Consider the following 21,856-nt stretch of genomic DNA (forward strand, 5'->3'; position numbering starts at 1 on the left):
TTTGTTTGGAACGATAGCAAATCTGTAGTCTTGGTTATAAAATATTGATCGATAAAGCCGCACGGACCTCATACTAACAAGTTAATTTAAACTTCTGACGCTTATCTGACATAACTCGACGGAGGCTAATAATAATATTATTTATAAAATTGAAATTCAATGCTTTATTTAAATTCTACAAAGAAAAATCCATTGATGTCGGCCTAAACAAAAATCAAAATAACATTAGTTGTTAAACGGCACAGGCGAATTCGAAACGCGTTTGAACATAGAATAATGGGTAGTATAAAGTCGCGATCTGGCACGTAATTGAAAATGAAACGTTAAGATGTTTATAAAAATTCCACTTTACTGCGAAGGTGTGAACGAAATTGGGGTCCTGTTCTACCCATAATATCGTATGCCCGTGATGCGGCAGCTTAATAATAAATTCCTTTGTGCAAAAGGAGCAAAAAATTAAAATTCCTTACGAGTCCTAGGTTCTACTGCGACGCAATTTCGTCTCTGTTTGAAAGGATCTTGCATGTCATTGGCAAATTCCGCTACATATTTACAAAATTTTTGATGTATATACCGAATTGTGAATTTCTAAGCGAATGGTAATTTGTTTCATTTTATTTCAAAAATAAAAACTCCAATATTAAATGTAATTTTGTTTACATACAGAAAATGAACAAGTAATCTTATTGCAAGTTTAAGCTTATATATTTAGGTACTTGATTATGTACATACCTATGTACATCCGAATGAATCAAAAGTAGGCTCCTGTCCTATGGCTTCACGTCGTCTAGGGCTGTCAATACCAGCAAAAAATACCAAGAATTAAAACACTCATTTATTATTTAAAAAAACCTGTGGATATTAAACAAAGAAATATCTCCAATACCTTCACGTAACAACACCTGCAGGGCTTCGCCGAACTCCACGTCTGGAATATTAATTTACATTCTATTTTTACGATAAATAATATTTTTATACATTTCACTGAACTGTATATATTTTAATAAATATGGTTTTTAGATGGAGCAAATATTGCATGCAATAATCATCTTTTGTATATGTCAAAAGGTTCATGTATATCAACGCAGGTTCTCACCACTGCGCATGTTCAGACTACAAAATTATTTTCTTGCTTCTTTCTTTCGTCTATCACAGGCCTCTGGAGGATATTATAAAAACAACCTAACGCGCTAAAAATAAGCCTAATGTGAAAATGTGACCTAACACAATATATTTTCATAACGACAACTAATATTACTATTCTTATAATTTATGTGTCGGACAGATTACGTCGAACAAATGTTACTTTACTTTAGCTTTCTATGCAATAGCAATACTTAAGTACGTATTATGGTCAAGCAGTATTACGCAATTAATGCTGTAAAGTGTACACAAAACGATTCAGATTGCCTTTACCACAACCGTATAAAGTAGATCAAGTCAAAACAGTCTCTATGGAAACAAAGCTGTGGTATTTTAATTAAATATAAATTTTAGCACCATCTTATGTAATATATAAAACGTAATAACCATAATCATAAAACCAAGACCCGTGACATTCACCAGGACACTAGCCACTATTAGTATTCGTATCTACATTTATATTAATAGCAGCCTCTAAATCTATTTGCGCTCAACGCTAGAGAATTACAGGTCCATTAGGTCGATTACATTTGCAGAGTATTTTCTCCCGACCTCCTTGCTAGACGACCGTTTAAATTAAGACTACCACGCCAAGTTCATAATCCCATTGCTCACGTTGTCTTTTGCAAACAGTCGGTGAATTTTCATCTTCCCTGGTACGGCACTTAAATAAAAATTTACAAGTTTCATGGCGCGCGAGCTTAACTAATGCATTAATGTAGTTACAAACTCCCCTCGTTTCAGGAAATTACTTCCAAAACGAAGTAGGTATTCGTTAAGAAATTAAACAGTACCCCTTTCAAAGTAAATCTCTGGATGTAGGAACTTTATTTGGCTGTTTAAGCGTAAAGTTTTACTAAATTGGAGCAATATAAAAATAACCACACAAAAACGTTTATAAATGTCTATATTCAAATTAATTTTATAGTAATGGAAATATTCAACAAAAGATTTGTAAGAATAAAATTTGCACTAAAATCACACTGAATGTAAATACTTCAAAATGTGTCTGAAATAATCCGAGATTTGTCATTTTCGTTGAAATTGAATAGGATTTTCATGTGACAGAAATTTAAATGGACCGCTTCGTGGCACCGAAACTAATATTTTTAAATCAATTTTGAACTTCGGTGTTAAATCACATTTCTACTCCTCGAAGAAATAGTACCTCACGTGTTTGGAAGTGGGGTCGAAGTACTCGTTGTTAGGTAGATCTAGTGCCGATAAAGCCGATCCGAAGTAATGTCTTGTGAAGTTCAGGGCGTCGTGTGGTCGCAAAAGGAGGAGAGCCTGTAGATAGTCGCGGATCGTGCCAGTAAGTGCCCCGCTTTCTGTCACATATCGTCCGCCTTCCGATGATCGAATGCTCTGAAAATGGCAAAATTAAACGGTTGCTAACAGTTTATCAATGAAAACTTAGAACGTTAACCAGCGTTGGAAAAAGCTCCGCAAATGCATCAATCCTTGTCAAATTATTATAAGGCTTTGTTTTTGTCGTGTATAATGTACAATCGCTTAATGTTTGCTTCGTTTTTAACATGGAGTATACTGTATTGTAGAGACTAGTAATTTAACAACTATCTAACATTAAACTGCATAGAACATAGCTTAGAGTTTAAATTTTAAAAAATGCTGACTATTCCACTGTTCTTACGCATCTAACCGCCATTTTAAATGTAGAGGAAAATAGATAAATTTGATCCGCAGTAGTCAAATAACAAAAACTAATAGCTGAATGATGGATGAATCAAGTCACTTACGAGTATATATATTACACGTTCAATAATTTTATTTACCCAAATCACTTAATTAATTTAGTTCTATTTATCGGTAGGTATAATAAAATTTTATGAAACGTTTTCATATTTTTTCATTTACCAAATAACATTAAATAAGTGAAAATAATTTTTAATTTCGCCAACAAAGTTCTTGACGGATCATAAATTAGTACTGCGCCCATAATTTCAAAACATTTATTGTAGCAACTAAATTCTTAAACAAATATTGAAGAAACTTGTTCTACTTAAAAAAGTTGTGAAATTCAGCTTAAAATTTTGAATCCTGAGTTCGGCCTTATGGTCCTCTTTTATTTGATTTATTGTATGAAAATTTTGCAAGTAATAACTTTAGTATTCTACCTTCTCATCAATAAGCATTTTTTATCAATTCTACTATAACTTTGGCATTACATTACTGATGATAATATTTGCAAACTTTCCAAATAAGTACTAAAAATCAAACTAGTTTGACTAGTAAAATACTGCCTTAAAATCGAGACAGTTCACAAAATAGCTTGAAAAGCTTCACCTATTGTCACTGATTATAATTAAAATGACGAACAAACACAACAAACCCAACCACATACCTTGAAGTCCAAGTAATCTGATAACAGCTGGAGATCGTCACGCCACTTATCACGCAGCGGGGCATGAACCTCGATCTCATCCTTCTCAGGCACAACACGCAGAAGGGGATTCAAATGTAATATGTAGTTTGTATCAGCCCACTCGTGACTCACGATGTATCCTTATTTGAAAATATCACGTAAATTGAACGCATTCATACGAAACTTCATAAACCTCAGATCCTTGTATAAACAGGATTGTTCGATAAATGAATTCACATTTTTATATTATTGTAGTTGAGTAAGATTGAAATTGTTACTAAACAAAAAAATAGTATCAATTATAATCTTAGAGGAATCTTTATTCTTACTATTATAGGTAATCAATTAGCACAACGCGTTTGATGTTTTGAAGTTTACAAAATGTAGTACCATGCAATATTCTGTAAATTCAGAGCCTTCGTTGGTATCGATAGTGTATATGAGCATGCTTTACATCTACGTGCGCCACTGGTAAGCGGTCTGTCCGTACCTATAGTGTTCAGCAATTTATAAAAAGACTTTATTTCATCAAATATCATTCCGAGTACTGTAGTAATAATACATTTAATAGTATTGACAACTCTACGTACCTCTGAGAGTTAAGACGGTTAAAGTTTGATGAATGAATCCAGAAGGCGCTATAATGTGACGCTCCACCTTTACCACAAACAAAGGCTTACCATTCACAATAGCTTGACTCACTCCAAGACATACCTCAAATCAGAATAAATTTGCATTTTAAACTCACAGCAAAGAGGTTATATAAAAAATTTACGAGACTACATAATTTTATAGTGATAGATCAATTTAATCCATCAATAGTCCTATAAAAAAATATATATCACAAAAATTAAAACATTGAAAAATTTATTATACTTTACAATAGCAATGGCAATGCAAATGGCAATTATAATAGTTTAATTTTATTTTACAGTAGCTCTATCCGATCACGCACCCATACCAACTGTCATAAATTGCGACCTAAACAAAACAATCTTCCAAGATGTTTTTAAGGCCCTAGCTTGTAGAAATATAAGTTCCGATTCCTATTTTTTTCACTAGCTGCATTTTAGCCTTGAAATGAACTTTACTGCTGGTTAAATCGCAAATAAGAGTTATTACAGAATTACGAAGCAAAAATTACATGACATGCTAAGTGATTCTCAACAAACAATGAAAAACCTACATTTGTTAAGCGGACAGATTAAACTACGCAGCTCATTAGCAGAGCAAATTTGACGTAGTTACAACTGAACGTTATAATATTCTCTGGCAATGTGCTGCCTCAGAGATAATGAATAATTTTATTTGATGTTAAACAATCCTGATTGATTGCAAGATAATTAATTCATTCCTTGTTAAATTGTAATAGTCTTATTTGCCTACTTGCTAAATTGAGCCAACTGGTAATAGGTATTGATAAAAGTTATAAATTGAATTTTAATCATCGTTGTATTTCGAGTTTTCATTCATACCTAAAATCTGCACAGAAATAAAAAAAAATACACCTACGTTCATTTCTAATAATTTATTGATGGCGATCTGACGAGGCTATAAATTCGCCAATTGTCACACCTGATACGAAATTGTATAGCGCTGAAATATTATCAGTGAATTGTTCTCTACAACAAGATAGGTTCAAACAACCTCTACCCAACGAGAAATGGGGAAAATACAAGTAACACAACACATCAAATAAACTTACATAAATACTTTCGCAAACTGTCCCGTCCATTAGCACAGTCTCCGTCTTGATATTGCCTCTGTACCTGCGAATACCGAAATACCTAAGTAGTACCACGTTCGCACCTTCCAGTAGGAAATTATGTGCGGCTTCGAAGGTATGGTACAATCGCCGCACAACGTGTTGTTCGCCGCAAATACGCGTTACTTTATTATAGTAGCCGCTTTCACATATTGCTATGTAATTTCTTCGTTCTTTTGTAACATGTTTCTTTGTAATGTGCCTTAAAGAACAAACGTTGTTATTACATCTTTCTTGTTACAATAAATAATGTTTTTCGGAAAATATAATACTAAATAATTATTCCAGAAATTGTCTCATTTCATTGCTTGTTGAATTCCTGAACAAAGCAATCGCAAGTAATAATATTGAAAAACAAACGTAAATGGTCTGAAATTGGAATATATGGCTTATAATATAAATCATAAATTAAACCCTGTGTCATCAATAATCTTGGCGGTCTTAGGTTGCATTATGCCCATGTTCTATGTCAACCCCTACTGAAATACAGGACGGAATGTATTGCAAAGTATAAGATTACAACATCAACGCCCACTTAGAAAATTCACCTGTGTATAAATTACGAAGAAATAATGATTTCTTATGTTTACGCGAATGTTAGACATTGAAATTAAACTAATTTTCGGATTCTATTGCGGTGTTAGTATTTTATTTTCTCCCGACGTTTCGAAGACTTTGCAGCCTTCATGGTCGCGGGGGGGACTCACGGGGGAGAAAATAAAATACTAACACCGCGATAGAATCCGAAAATTAGTTTAATTTCAATTACGAAGAAATATTGTCTATATTGAAGTTCGTGGTTATGCATAATATTTCTTACTCAATTCTGCTTTCCTCCATTGTATGTAGATTAGTATCTAAAATGCTGACTAATTTAGACCCACTTTTAGCCCCTTCCTTAGAAGAATGCGACACAACTTGGACAAGGAATCTATCTTTATCTTCTCCGAGAGTCTCAACGCAAATACTTATACCTGTAATAAAAGGTTATTCGATATCTGATAATTTCTTTTAACTCCCACATTCACATAAGTCAAGTTATTTGTACCTCCAACGGAACTACAACAGTCTAAAGAAGGTTTCCTAATATTCTTTTTATATGGAGGGGCTTGAATTCCGTGCACTACACACACTTCTTCGTCCGGTTTTTCCTCGTTGAGTCCTAATATTTTGACTTTTTCCAGTACTGGTTCCTTGTAAGATATCTTATCATGACGTCCATAACCATAATCAAAATATGTATGTTTTGGATCAACTGTATGACACCAGCGATAGCCATGCTCGCCGGCACGCACTTTTTTTAAAGTTCTATCTTCTTCTTTTTTAACCGCGCATGTACACACGCCATCTTTGAGTCTCTTCGGCGTAGTTAAACAAGGACATTCCTCCGACTCAACATTTTTTATATGTGTATCGCAGATACATGGTTCTGTACAATCACAAATAGCAAAGCATTTACAATTCTCTGGATCACCACAAGTGCAAATTACTTTTGGAAAACATTTGCAGTTTTCAGGGGTATCAGCGTCACATGTACACATTTTTTGTTCCGCACAGCTGCAAACAGATTTCGTGTCATCGCCTAAACAAACTTTTTCTTTACTCTCAGTCGGCTCACAAATACACGGCTTTCGAATATCACAAACGCATACAGTCTCACATACGCATGTTTCACTTTTTAAACACAAGCAAGGAGGTTTCAATTCTATCTGTTGACAATCGCATGGCTCGTCGACTTTAATAGAGTTATCTGTTTCAATTGCATTTCCTTGTCCTCCTTCTCCATTCTCAGATGTTTTTTTAATATCTACCTCGTATTTAGGTTTATGTTTACAAACACAAATGGGCGTTGGAAATTTACCAGGAAGACAAACACAAGGCTTATTGACTTCTTCACATACACAAGTAGCGTGCATCTTATCACCAGGGAGACATACACATACATCGCTACCTTTACAAGAACATGTCACTTGCGGTTTTCCTTCGTTACAAATGCAGATGTCGTGCAATTTGGCACAAGTACATTCTTCCGCAACTGTTGCTCCACACTTACATGGCAATTTTACAAAACATGAACATTTTCCCGTATTGTCTACATCACATGTACAAAAAGTAAAATCTTGGGCAGCGGGATTAACTTTTGGCATGCCATCTTCTATAAGTATGCTTGCTTTACTATCTTGGGAAGGAAGCGGCTTATTGCAGTCAGGAAAGAAATATATGTGAAAGTCGTGCTCTTCCTCTGCGACTTCTTCCTGAGCAACCGCTTCCTCTTCAACATGATCTTTTACTTCAAACACTGTATCGTTTTTTACTTCCTCCGAACTTTCACTCTCTGTACTCTCATAGCATGACCAATCAGAATCTGTTGACTCCGTTTCAATGTCGCCTTCATAATGACCACAACTTATAACAAGTGTCTCACCAAAACATATTTCACTTTTTATGTTGTCATCTATCAAACAATATAATAGAATTAAAAATTCACATTTTTATCATAATAAAGATAATAAAAAGTTTTGCTTGATATATAAGTAATCTACCTAAGAAAATGAGAAAAAAATAGTGACCACATCAACCACCAGCCTTTAATTTAAATTGAACAGAGTGTAATTTAATTAATGTTGTGCTCTTACACTACGCCCGTGTCTTCATGTTATGTCTGCCACATGAACACGAGAAATCGTTATCTTGAACTAACTGTTCATACACTAAGGTACATCTTTATTCTATCTCAAACTAAAGTGGGATTTTAGAACGTATGGGTCACGGAAGTGTTCAGTTTAATTAGAAGCAATTTCAACTGATTTGTTTGATCGTAAAGGTTTTCTCGGGGCATAACTATGAGGTTGGAACTTGCATTAATTGAATACTGCAACTAAAGTGACTACTATTTTATTAGTCTAACTCATCGCAACTTCAGTTTCAATGCCTTACCTATATCGAAAGGAAGTTGCTTTCCCAAATCTATTAAAGAGACATTGGGATTAAAAGACATTATGAAGATTTATTTAATTTTTTTTTCAGTTTTCGTATGTTTTATTTACACTTTCTTTTGACATTTAGTGTCGAAGAGTATTTATGTCCTTATTTAATACTCCTTAGTCAATGATCAATACCTACATACTTTTTTCGCGAGGACATTGCAATATTTAATTACTCACCTTTATACGTCTGTGAATAATTTCAACTACCGTGTAGCTCAAACCACATGATAATACTATTTTGGGATCACCGATCTTACGGCCCAGCTACCGAAAAAGATCGATGAGCATTGGGTTACCGTTAGGGCATGCAATCCGATAATCTATAATCGATAATTTATCGGTTATCGGGCCATTTAAGAAGAATGATAAATATCTGAAAAAATTCCGATAAATATCGATTATCAATATTTATCGGAAAAAAATCCTGTAATGCCTCGATTACACTAATTTGAAATAATGCGCCAAATAACTTAGCCTGTAAATATAAATATGAATTATGAGAAATGAATACACTCGAATAAGCCGTTTTTATACACTCGTATAATGGTGATTATTCGTCTGTACTCAATATTTAACTTCGATGTAGGTTGTTAATCGTAATGTAGAATTACCTTAGAGAGTCAATATAGTCAATAGTCAAAAGGGTGATTTTATTTGAAATACAAAAGAGTGTTATATTATTATTTTTATTTCAGTATATTAAGTATATACTGCTCAAAACGGGATTGGTTCGTTGTGACAAGGCGCGACGATCTTGTCATTGGAGTCCCGCAGACGTTGGTCTCATTTCTATATATATGGGGTTCCAAGGACCTAGTTGAGTTCAACGCCAAGAAAACGCAAGTGTGTGCGATTACGTGAAAAAGATTCCCCTTTTCTTCTTCCCCAATCTTCAGGATATTTCATTCTCATTGTGGAATGGCCTGCGTATCCTCGTTGTGGATATCCGATGTGATCTGAATCCAGGTGCATCTTTCATTCTCGATCAACTGTATCGTGAATTCGCAGTTATCGAATACTACTCGCACCTTAGGGCCGGTTACGCCTAATACTCACTCGATGCCTTAGATGGATTGCAGCGGTAGACCATCTGAATAATGAATGATACAGACGTGACGAGCAACTAGGAGTCGCTGCAGTTGCGAAGAGATGTCGCTTCTCTGAGCGCGTTCTACCAACTGTATCATGGCGAATCATCTGACCAATTGTTCAATTTGAAAATCCTCTCCTTTAGAACTTCCCCAGCAGAAACACGTGTACTGGCATGTGGAGCTACAGCTTGATACATCACGACCCGAACGCATAGATTCACCAAAACTTTTCTTTGCCGCAAAATCTGACTTTGGAATAGTTTGGGTGGGCACGTGTTCCATTCTTCCTATAATTCTGAGTCCTTCAGCCGAAGCGTGAAGAAGCATTTTAGTAGGCCAACATGATTTTGTGAAATGGTATGAGATAGCCATTTATTGCCATACTTTATCTGGACGGCATCGCGCTTACCATCATTTGCAGTGCAGTCACTTTGCCGTGCCAGAAAAAAAAATAAAAAGGTGTTTATACTCTGTTGGCTACTTTATTGAGAACTACTAATAAAAAACGCCATCCCCCTTTTCATTTTTAATTATTCTTCATTGTTTATTGGTCACTCAGTTATAATTAAAACCTTAAAAAAAAGTTTAATTCTACTTTAAAGTATTATTCGTCCGATTGGTTTGAGCAATACATAACATAAATTACACGTTTGGCTATAGTAAAGCGAAAAAAAAAACAAGTTCTTTATTTTATTTTAAAAACCGATAATAATCGGTTTTATCAGAAAATAAAAACGTAAATTTTTTTTTATCGATTATCGAAATATTCCGATAATTGCATGCCCTAGTTACCGCTGTGCTGAATCTCAAAAACTAGAAGTAGAGAGTGGAACACAATCGACCGACCAAATGGAGCAGGTCAATGGAAGATCTCAATTGATACTAATTTATTCCCTACATAATATATGTTGCCTGACATCGCAAAGTTGAAATATTTTTTAGAATTTTGTATTTTGATAAAAGTCTTCTTCATCTCTTAACTACTTATTCATAGCTAAAATGTTATAACGTCTTGGATTTTAGTAAAGTAACGCTCTGTGATTGTAGCCCATAAATTAATATTTATGCTACTCTTTACGCCGAAAATAAACTATACACTAATTTTAAAGATCACCTAACGTATTTGGAACTTAATTAATCGTAAATATTACAACAATTAGAAAGAAAAAGTCACTGTCTGTAAACGCTGTAAACACAAATGAAGCTAAAGTACCTAAAATTGAGCTAAAATACATAAGAGCGCCTTCAATTTGTCGCGCGGCTGCAGCGCGGCAAGCGCGCGGGAGTAAAAATATGTATTCTAGCGACATCTTAAGACGTCATTGTCAAGCTCTAGTATAATTACAATTAACAAGATGGGGACACAAGTAAAACGTACGTAATAGTACAGGGATTATATTATTATATTTTCATAAATATATTAATAATTTTTCTTTTTTTATCTAAATAATAAAAACAATTTTTTTTGAGCTTACAGTTTTTTAAGCCGTCTGTTGCAGTTGTAATAGCTTAAACTTATATAACACATTCTGCATGTCACGAAACGACCGAACGATCGACTTGACAGATGATGTGGCCTAACGTCTTGTGAATTTTATAAAAATAATAAATTTTTAATAATTATAATGCCAAAATGATTGCATTCTATATTATTTCATTTATGTTATATATATCGGCTTCATTGGGTCGATTTCCCGATAAAGTGTATTGTGCCAATAAGGAATGCAGCGGTGAGTTACCATTCTGAAATCATATGCCAATCAGTTTTCGTGTGATAACTTTCTATTTTAAGTATTTTTATGATACTTTTATTTCAGAGCCGATATCAAAAGCTAGAACATCTCTAAACTACAATAGCCCTGATGCGGAACTTATATCTTTCCGTGCAAATTCTGAAGCTATTATATTCATGAAATCAGCTGGTACAAATGCCGACTTATGGTATGCTACTATTAACGGAAAGACTGGATTTGTTAGCAATAGATTCTTAAAAGAATACAAAATTATAGAGAGGAAGCCGCAGTTTATTTTGCCAATTGAAGAAGTTCAAAGAAACAGTCAAGTTCAGCCTGACAAAGTACAAAAGGCTCATGAAGTGATTGAAGGCACCACAATATACACAACCGAAGCTGATATTCAGACTTCCACCACAGAAGTTCCAAGTGAATCGGTATTAGTTGAAAATAACACACCATCTTTTGATAAAGAAACTGTTAAACAAAGTTTACATGAGAATGAAACTAATGATCAGGAAGGTCAAAATGATAACCATGGCACTGATACAGTTGAAACATCTGTAAAAACAAATGAAGAACAACATGTTAGTCAAGAACACACTGACAGTTTACCTGTTACAGATGAGCAACCGCTTGATAAAAATGTTTCTGACAACAATCTGTATGATTTGCTTAATGATGGAGATCAGGTTCAAGAAGCGGTGAATTCTCATTCAAATCATCTCAACCAAAATGTGAATGATGTGGAAGATGCCAATAATATTGCTCAACTAGAGAACAGTCCACAACCCAATAATGACAAATCAATACTTCAATCGGAACATCAACATACTGTATCACAACCAACTGTAAGTGATGTCATTACTGATACTTTATCTGAGTTATTATTAAACAAAATTGAAAATGTAGGTCAAGACCCAATACCGGCTATACCCTCTGAAGGAACAACTAAAGAAGAAGAAACAGTAGAAAACAACCATGAATCTATAGTAATTCCTGAAAATGTTTCAACCCCACAACCAGATCTATCTACTACAGCTCAAAATCATGTACCGGTATCTGAAAATGTTGAAAATATTCAAGAACCAACAAATATGGAACCTAATTATGCAATAACCCCTGATTCAGTGAGTGATAACAAACTTCCACCTTCAGACTCTGCCATAGAACCTATTCCAAATGACACTGAAATAACTCATCAAGAAACTGAAATAAATGATGAAGATCTCAGTGAAGAAAATAGTTATCCTGAGAGCTCTGAAGTTGACAATCAGTTACCACCTGCTAGTGACAGTAGTAATCTTAATAATCATGTTAATGAAATTCCAACATCAAATGATGATCAACCTATTACAACACAAACTATATCACCTATTTTCAATCCTGACTTTGGTACATTGCCTCCAATCTTCAGCCAAAGTGCAGAAACATTGCCTCCTGCTACTGAAGTTCCTTATGTTCCATCAACTGAACATACCACCCAATCCAGTATGACTTTAGAAGAAAATAATTGGATTCAAAATACTGAAGACAGTGCCAAAAATGATAAAACTATGGATAGTCAAGAAACAAATACAAATGATGTTTATACTGTGACTGAATCACCACCTCTGGTAGATGTTCATGTTCCTGTTACTACTGAATCACTACCTACAGAAAATACTTACGTTCCCACTACTGAACCATCACTTACAGAAGATATTTACGTGCCCACAACAGAATCAACTCCTTTAGAACCTGTCACGGAAACTTATGAAGAACCAACAACAGAATCTGTGCCTGAAAATGCTGATGGTATTTTGTCTAATGTGTATACAACAATCTCAGAAATGTGGTCAACAACAACAGAATCACCTGAAAAAGTTTACAATAAAGAAGAATATCCACCTTTTGAAAAAGAAAAAGTAGATGGTGAAGAGGGATTTTCAATATTGAAATACATAATAACTACTTACACATCAGTCATGGGGTCCAATGAACAAACAAAAGCATTCTTCCAAGCAACTGGTGAGTACATTATCTCAAAACTTATATGACATATACTGTTAAAGGGCTCGTTTTTCTACACTTTGCCTTTAGAAGGGTGGATGATGTGTATATGACATATAGCCATATTAAGAACCAAATAAAAATATATTAATTTGCATTAACTAGTTAGACCTTAATGATAAAGTAAGTAATACTTTCATAGATATGAAAAATCTTTTTCCAGCCTTGATTCCACAATGATATTTTTTAAAACCTTTCCCACCATAATCTACTTTATGTTTTAAGAACTCATCACTATTTTAATTGTTTTAGTATCAGCTGAATGCATCATATTTTATAATAATTTAGTCATTGTAATTATCTGTTGTACAAACCAATAGTGTTATTCAATACAAATATTCATTATGTAATCTACTTCATTAATTCAACATTGACTAACCAGACAATACGGCTTAAACTAATTGCTCTAGAAGCCCCAGATTTTATACCCAAATTCTTTATATAATGTAGACAAACAACTACAACTGGTTTTGATAAATTATTCTACAGTTTCTTTCAACTTATAGCTAGTTTTTAGAATTTATATGAGGTAACTTGCATATTAGATAATATTATAGTAGAATATTATTGATAGAAAAAGCTATGTTGCTAAACAATTAAAAACTGATAAAATTGTGCAACCACTTCTGAAAATCAAAGTATACCTACATTATATGATTACTTGCATTATCTATTATTACTTATCAATTTCATCATCGAAAAAATGAAGCTATTCATAGCTTGCTGCCATATTAAGGACTGCTGCATTAAACTATAAATAAAGTATTCTTTAACATTGATTACAAAAGTTATGTTATAGCTGTATTAAAATTAAATCAAATTTCTTCATGCATATTACGATGCCAATATCAAAGAGTAATGAATGTTATTTTCATTAGAATTATGTTCACCTGTAGTATAGTACCGGTTAGTTTATAAACACACAAGGCATGATGTTCATTGTGCAATATGCTTTTAAAACAAAGTATAAAATAAGATAATATTTCTTTATTTCTTGTTTTGGTAACAATTCAAATTCAAATTATTCAAAGTATATTTATTGTGGTACACAGGTAGGATTAAGGTGTTATACATAATATTACAGTACAGCTATGACACGCTATAATAGCATTCAACAAATATGTTAGTGATTAGAAAAAATAGGGCTTTCATATTAAAATCTGTATACATCTATCATTGTTATATTTTTATACCTCTCTATCGCTTTTATGCCTCAAATAGCCATTACAGACAAATACAGGGTTTATTGGTAAGATGGCTAACTATCAACCAAATTACTTATTATTTATTATTAATGAGCATTATATTATAAGCTTAAAAGTATAAAATGAGTTAATTCCACACAATAAAAAACAGATTTATTTTAGTTTTTTGCATTCTATATTACACATTACAAGGCAAGAAAAATATAATAGTGATGTGATATTCAAAGTAATATAATATGAGTAATTCCATGCGATTTTGTCCTTCAGGTGACACATGCTTAGATGGAGCATACCATGATGGTTTCGGCAATGATAACCAAAATCGGTTGCTAACATTCCTGCTGACTTCGGCTATGTCTGTCTTACTCTTCACTTTGGGATATTATTATATTGACAATAAAAGGCAGGACAGCCGACTTATTGGAACAATCAATTCACTACAAAGGGATTTACTTTTTTCTACAAAGGTCAGTATTTATAACTTTAAAATATTACAAATATTTATTTTTAGTCATACATATTCAAACTTCATGTATGAAATCATAAGTGTGCTAACCTAAATAATATATCATGAGGGTAGTGAAACTGGGCTGTGTTGTCTTAATTATAATTAAATTACAAATATTTGTTACATCACAACGATAATATAGTTATTGGATACCTAATACAATAGATACTTTCCACATATTATTATAACCTCTGCTGACCATGCTGATATAAATGTTTTCATATTATGTTTATAAGATCTAAAAATATGTCTTTAATATCTGGGTTTTAAAACTGAAAGTGTTGCTTCCTGATACCCAAAATTTCTTATCTCTCGCTATCTGTGAAGTTGTTCTCTACTCTCTAGTTGCGTTAACTACTTTGGCTTTATATTACATGCTGTATCTTGTTATGGTATTTTAAGTCTATTCTAGAATATTATGGTTCTTTATTTTACAATTTTAAATTTTATTACTGTTATGTAATTTCAATTAAATATTGTAGGAGTGTGAGATCCTTAAAGAGGAGCTTACATCTACTAAAAGTAAACTAGCTGGCATTGAAGACAATTCGTTTGGTATGGACGATATGGTGCAATCATTAAAGGAGGAAATAAATGAATTGAAGGCGCAAAATGAAAGACTACGAAATTCTTTAGATGACAATGAAAAACTGTTGAGGGTATCTGAAAATACTGCTGGGGAATTACAAAATACCCTGGGTGAAGTTGAAAACACTCTTAGTGAGCTCTTGTCTGAGAGAGCTAATTCTGAAGAGCAAATTGCTGAATTGAATGGTAATATTATAATGCTTATATTTTTAATCCAAATGCTTTACTGTAAGAAACTATTACTAGGGAGACTTAATTTAATCTAACCAATACACTTCCCTGGTCTCATACATTACTACATTCAAGAAAGACAGGCAATTTATTTATGAGACTAACTAAACGTAACCTTTTCATGTAATATATTATTTATTAGAGAAAAAATCCCTAAAAAATAATTATATACATTTTAATCATTGAAATATATTACACATATACAAACCTCATATAACCAGCACATTGTGTTAATTATGTAAAAATTTATCCTTGTTTAAAAAGGAAAAATTTACTAGACTGCCAAAGGAGGGTAATATTTTTTTCCATAAATTTCAACATTACCTTAATTAAATATGATAATTAAAAATTTGTTATAAAATGCCCATTTTTGGTTTTAGGAAAAGTTCAAGCTTTTGAAGAGGAATTAATTTCAGTGAGTCGTGATAGGGACAACTTCCAACTTAAATACGTATCAGCCGAAACAGCACTGGAAGAAGCTAAGAAACAAGTGAAACAACTTGATGAAAATAATAAACAATTTACAGAAGCAAAGAATACGATTGAACTGCAGAAACATGAAATTAATGCCTTAAAAGTAAGTTTGAGTTATAAATTATTCATTTATTATAATGATATATGTAATGCAGTATCCTATGCTCGGTAATGTAATTAGTGAGGTCATGTTTCTTCTGAATATAGATAGTTAAGGGGCTTTCCAAACGGCAAACAAAATCATTAGTCATTCAATTGTTTATAAAAATAACAATGTATATTATAGCACTTTCTCGTTGCTATAAAGGCAAAAGCAAGGCCTCACTGGCAGTCCCATAAAAAAGAAAAATATTTGTAATGTGTTGTACACATATTTAAACTTTTACTTTTTTTAGGAATGTTTTTTAATTAGATACATAGTGATCGTAATTCTCTTTAGATGTATTAATCCTTTAATTCGTTTTTAAGGATGCTATTAAGGAGTTAAAGAGCGGTTCATCATCAAATGAAGACGCAACATCCCTCATCGACCACACTGAGATTAAGGCAAAGTTGTCTAAAGCTTTGGAAGAGAAAAACAATTATGTGAACAAGTATGAGGTATGACTGACTCTTTTTTTTTCATTTTATCAAAGATTTTCTTCAATAAAAATTTAGTACACTTACAGTTTTTAGACTGTTAGGAGATAATGTGTAAAGATATTAATTATTCCCGACAAGGCAATGTCACTACTTACTTGAGAACAATATTGGACTTGTATGTAATATTATCATTTATAACAAGTTATCAACCACAGCTTCTATTTCGTATTAGCAAACATTGCTGTGAAGCAATATTTAAAATATAATTTGTCGACTCATTTCACAACAAATTTTGATACTGTTTATTAAATACAGAAAAGCTTTTTGTAGAGGTTAAATTAGATTTTGTACTGTTTTATAAAAATAATATGCAATATCAAATGTACCCTAATAACTGTTTATACACCATATATTAATAGAAGAACCTATGTAAACAAATTGTTTTACTATCTCTTCATCACGCACGCACTACGGATAAATAACATCGCTTGACTATTAGCGTATAGTTTTTCATTCAGTCGCCAATTATCCCCGTCAAACTTGAAGAATTGGAAATTGTATCTTTTTTTGTTTTAGAGTATAATATATAATATTAAATATATATAAATGTTTTTATATCCAGATAGAGCATAAAGAACGGACGCGTTTGAGTGAAGAGTTACAAATAACGCAGGAGACGTTACGTACAAGTACGCAACAGGCCACTGAAGCGAAAACCAGGCTGGAAGTCCTAGGCAAATATTTCCAAGAACGCGAAAGTGAATTATTGAAGTAAGTGAATTATTATTTTACAACTAATAAGTTCGTATTAAACTCGTTATTGTGTTATAAAAATATTTTTTTTTTTCTAGGGAGTTGAGTGCAAAAGAATCCCTTTGGCTCAGCAAACAAGGCGAATCGGCTAGCACTGTAGAAAAAATAGAATTATTACAGCAAGAAGTGCAGCGATTTAAGTAAGTTTATAATTTCGGAATTATTTTGTAATGTCTTGCTTTAGTTGTGGCGTAGTTGTATTGCGTTTGCGGTAGAAGTACTCTGAGGTTTCGAGTCGAATCAAAAAAAAACAGTGACTGGGTTTTTCCATCCTAAAAATTACTCAGTCGCAGATCTGAATCAAGAAATTAGCGCTATGAGAATCCCTATGTTTCAGGAAGCACGCAAAGCCATTTGTCCTACGCCCGATTTCTGCTTCTCTCTCTCGTGAGAGTAAAGGAACATAGAGTATACCTGTGTATTGCGAACACAGTTGTGCCCTAAAATACGTAATCTCCTGCGTACTTTTGATTGGCCGCCGTAGCCGAAATTCATTGAGGGGAAATTTTTATTTCTCAGCGGGGTATTTTTTCCTGAGAGAAGAATTTTGAAATTAATTAATTTGTCTGAAAATATAGGAAGAACTAACCACTAACTTGTTCGAATTCCGACGAAAATACTTAGCATCTGCGCATCGCCTAAAGCAGTGTAAATGATGGTCGCAGGGAGAAGTGCGACGCGCTGACCCTGGAGCTGGCGGAGGCGGAGTCGGCGCGGCGCACGGCGCTGGGCGAGCTGGAGGCGCGCGCGCACGCGGCGTGGCTGGACGCGCGCGCGGCGCGGCGCGAGGCGGACGCGGCGCGCGACGACGCCGCCACGCTGCGCCGCAAGCTCGCCGCGCTCTCCGCGCACTCCGCCGACGGCGCCGTGTCGCCGCACCACAGTGAGACCGCACACATACACCGCGCACATACACCGCACACATACACCGCACACATACACCGCACACATACACCGCACACATACACCGCACACATACACCGCACACATACACCGCACACATACACCGCACACATACACCGCACACATACACCGCACACATACACCGCACACATACACCGCACACATACACCGCACACATACACCGCACACATACACCGCACACATACACCGCACACATACACCGCACACATACACCGCACACATACACCGCACACATACACCGCACACATACACCGCACACATACACCGCACACATACACCGCACACATACACCGCACACATACACCGCACACATACACCGCACACATACACCGCACATATACACCGCGCTCATCGTCGATCACGTCTTGCTCATTTTCATTTTACATAGTAATCAAAACTAGTAGAATTAATTCCTCACTGCATAATTTATTTTGAAGTTAGTTAAATGACCATTAGGATTCATTACAAACTACCAAATGTACTTAGATCAATAAGTTTAGTAATTTATTGTAATGTCAACTGAAGCACTACATTCTCATTACGTCAATTTTCCTTAAGAGTCCTCGAAGCTCGCGCTTGGTCTGTACATAATATTACAACACATCCACAAACATCCACATCACGTTTCGTCCCACAAGAACACCGAGACAAACTAAATTATTCAGTTTTTTAATATCATTTTACTATAATTATTTTCAAATTAAAAATATGTTCTTATTTACTACCCACTCACCACTGGTCACTAAATAAATTCATTTTATTCTCATATCCCAAAATATTAATGAATTCAAATAATTTGTCTCTGATTTACAGATAATTTCCTCATGAACTGTAAAAAAAAACGACATAAATAATAAAATAAAGTAAAAAGACTATAACTAAAAAATAAAATAAAAATCATAAGATTTGCGACAACATAAAAAGAAAAGAAAAGTTGCCGCAACACAAACGGCATAATTTTGACAAAATAACAGTGACTGTCACTAGTCACTACTGGTCAACGAAGACACTGGCCTTTAATTAATGTCTCATTCTCAGAAATAAACTACCCCCTCTTCTAAATAAAATAATTAATGCATGTTATTTCAAAATATTTTTTTTGCAGAAGTGGCATCGCCTCTAGAAGGCAATGAGAACCAGGTGATACCACCTCCGCTGCCACCACTAGCGTTCCTCCCACCTCCACTATTGCCACCGCTGCCGCGTCCACCGCCGCTTGGCAGGTTACCATCTCCCCACCCACCTAGGTAAGTTATTGTCGATAAAACTTACATATAATATAAATACTTCACTCGAGACTATTTTATCTGTTTTAATCAATATGGATACCAACAGCTTCCTTTATCCTCTTTTAAAGATAATTGCTGCATACATACCTTGCGTTAGTCAGGCACTTGTTTACCAAATTAAGAATACCAATCATTTATTCTGTTTTCAACAAAGGTACAATGACAGGCGATACTCGCCGGAGAGTAGGTACTCGCCGGAGAGCAGGTACTCGCCCGAGAGCCGGTACTCGCCCGGCACCACTCGCTACTCGCCCGACAGTCGATACTCGCCGCGGCCACGCCGGTCGCCTTACTCACCGAGATCCAGGAGACGATCACGGGAAAGGTAACATAGTCTCCTTCTTATGGTATTGGCTCTTAATATTTGAACAATTCTTAATTATGATGGATAAGACTTTAGGACGATAGCTGGTCTTACTGCCAGACAAGGCTCGTTCAATCGTGCAAGAATATGTTGAATAGAAGTAGCACGTTGTTCGGTACATCTCAGGATATCTCGGTTTGATTCGATTCTTTTATAGATTATCACTTAAAACTGGCTGCATAAATAGCTGCCATTTAAAAATAAAATAATTTTATTTGGCACCAACTAAATAAATATAATTACAGATTTTGGCATCTCCTTTTAAGTATAGCAATACTTGTTTCAGGAGACACTGCTTTTCCATATCCATTAATTAAAATTTAGGCAGTTCCGATTACGATTAAAAGAACATGTCCGTTTTGTATAGGCGCTAGGTTAATTTAATTTAATTTAGTGAACTGTTAATGCCAATAATATTTTTATGTTTGGTATTTGAGTGGTATTCTTGTTTTTTACCCGTTAATAGAAATGAAAATGGTTGATTAAACTTCATAACACTTAGTTTTCTAGGGCAAATAAACAAAGATAATTAAACAACTAGCACACTATATATAACTGTATTAACATTATAAATGTATATACTTGTGATAATTTAACAGATATCAGGAGGGAAGAGGGTCGCGGTCGCGCAACATACCCGACACAGAGACCGAATACCCTTCAGATAGCCCGTCGCGGGACCCGCGACGGCGAAACAGATACTCGAGGCATTCTGGTGAGAATAATATTTTTATTGGTATCGCAAATATTCTCCCGTAAATTTTTAAAGTATTTTCTCTGAATAAAGTAAAAAAAAATATCTTATATTTAGCACCAATCACATTAGTAGTAGGTATACATTTTAGATATGGTTTAAGGATTACGTAGATTATCCCGTACAAACAACATTAAAAGCCGGTAACTCTTTATGGTCATGTAGATTACATTTGTTCACAAAGTTTTCAAACTAAGTCATTTTAAATTGTACTGGTTTATTACAAGAATTTACTTTTAACTTACATTAGCTAATATTGATACTTAGTTTAATATACATTATAAATCCATGCCAAAAACATATTTGAATTAAAAACTTACTATATTAATTATTAAAATCATTTCAGGCCCAAGTTCAGCATCGGGATGTTCATCAGAGTCAGATAAATAGTCTATTGTATTAAAATTAAGGTACGAATATCCAATGGACTTCAAGATAATGCTTGCGATAAAGCTAAAAGAAATGCTGGTGGTTTTGAATAGTTGAATTGCCTTTAAGAAATAAAAATATAAGAAGCTCACACACGTTTTTTAACCACCATGAACGCGAGTGAATAAAACGCACCATATAAAAATATGCCATAAATGACTAACGGCCGTTTTCAATAAATAATCGCAATCTCAATCTTTGATCCGATCTCAAGAATAAACCATTCAAAATCAGTCATTTATAAGAACGTCAAAACAACTTTGTTCTAATTGGACCATTTTTACAATGGATTAAAAATGCGTTTAGAATCGTTTATTGGAAACGGCAGTAAATACATGATCCAAACCCTCGTAATTTCCGTTTTATCAACGCCATTGTTCTGTGGCTTAGATCAGGTAATTGTTATCTGACAACTACGCTCATTTGTCGCGGTGTATTTAAATAAATTAATAAAAACTGTATATCATATAAGATGCATACTAGTGTGTGTAAAGAAAAACAACTAAGGCGTGTAAAGAAATGTAATGTAATAATACTC

At 34.1% G+C, this 21,856-nt stretch overlaps 2 protein-coding genes across 4 annotated transcripts; one reads left to right on the forward strand and one right to left on the reverse strand.

Moving 5' to 3' along the window:
* Positions 1–2,033: 2,033 nt before the first annotated feature.
* On the reverse strand, positions 2,034–8,356 carry LOC115440463. 3 transcript variants are annotated; one of them, XM_030164780.2, is made up of 7 exons: positions 8,232–8,356; positions 6,343–7,749; positions 6,115–6,268; positions 5,235–5,496; positions 4,120–4,243; positions 3,509–3,669; positions 2,034–2,511 (listed from the first exon to the last, which is right to left on the reverse strand). In XM_030164780.2, the coding sequence occupies exons 1-7, from the start codon at positions 8,290–8,292 to the stop codon at positions 2,290–2,292; spliced, it is 2,391 nt and encodes a 796-aa protein (XP_030020640.1). In that variant the 5' UTR covers positions 8,293–8,356; the 3' UTR covers positions 2,034–2,289. The 3 variants fall into 3 exon arrangements, with proteins under 3 accessions (XP_030020640.1, XP_030020641.1, XP_037298449.1); XM_030164781.2 differs by lacking the exon at positions 2,034–2,511 and adding an exon at positions 3,920–4,019 and having other exon boundaries at positions 3,527–3,669; XM_037442552.1 differs by lacking the exon at positions 2,034–2,511 and adding an exon at positions 3,859–4,019 and having other exon boundaries at positions 3,611–3,669.
* Positions 8,357–10,900: 2,544 nt separating this feature from the next.
* On the forward strand, positions 10,901–21,409 carry LOC115440451 (transport and Golgi organization protein 1). Its single transcript, XM_030164767.2, has 13 exons — positions 10,901–11,102; positions 11,190–13,115; positions 14,630–14,829; positions 15,353–15,644; positions 16,070–16,266; positions 16,632–16,763; positions 17,368–17,516; positions 17,597–17,698; positions 18,224–18,441; positions 19,588–19,729; positions 19,926–20,096; positions 20,735–20,850; positions 21,236–21,409. The coding sequence occupies exons 1-13, from the start codon at positions 11,006–11,008 to the stop codon at positions 21,277–21,279; spliced, it is 3,786 nt and encodes a 1,261-aa protein (XP_030020627.2). The 5' UTR covers positions 10,901–11,005; the 3' UTR covers positions 21,280–21,409.
* The last annotated feature ends 447 nt before the right edge of the window (positions 21,410–21,856 follow it).

The sequence above is a fragment of the Manduca sexta genome, chromosome 24, assembly GCF_014839805.1.
Source record: "Manduca sexta isolate Smith_Timp_Sample1 chromosome 24, JHU_Msex_v1.0, whole genome shotgun sequence".
Taxonomy (NCBI): Eukaryota; Metazoa; Arthropoda; class Insecta; order Lepidoptera; family Sphingidae; genus Manduca; species Manduca sexta.

What these genes read in the sequence shown, in the direction of transcription:
- LOC115440463 (XM_030164780.2), bottom strand. Translation starts at nt 8,292, where the DNA reads ATGTCTTTTAATCCCAATGTCTCTTTAATAGATTTGGGAAAGCAACTT. An exon ending in CTGTTGTAGTTCCGTTGGAG is followed by an intron (nt 6,269 to 6,342) that starts GTACAAATAACT and finishes CTTTTATTACAG; the next exon opens with GTATAAGTATTTGCGTTGAG. An exon ending in CAGATTACTTGGACTTCAAG is followed by an intron (nt 2,512 to 3,508) that starts GTATGTGGTTGG and finishes TGCCATTTTCAG; the next exon opens with AGCATTCGATCATCGGAAGG.
- LOC115440451 (XM_030164767.2), top strand. Translation starts at nt 11,006, where the DNA reads ATGATTGCATTCTATATTATTTCATTTATGTTATATATATCGGCTTCA. An exon ending in CCATCTCCCCACCCACCTAG is followed by an intron (nt 19,730 to 19,925) that starts GTAAGTTATTGT and finishes TTTTCAACAAAG; the next exon opens with GTACAATGACAGGCGATACT. An exon ending in CAGATACTCGAGGCATTCTG is followed by an intron (nt 20,851 to 21,235) that starts GTGAGAATAATA and finishes AAATCATTTCAG; the next exon opens with GCCCAAGTTCAGCATCGGGA.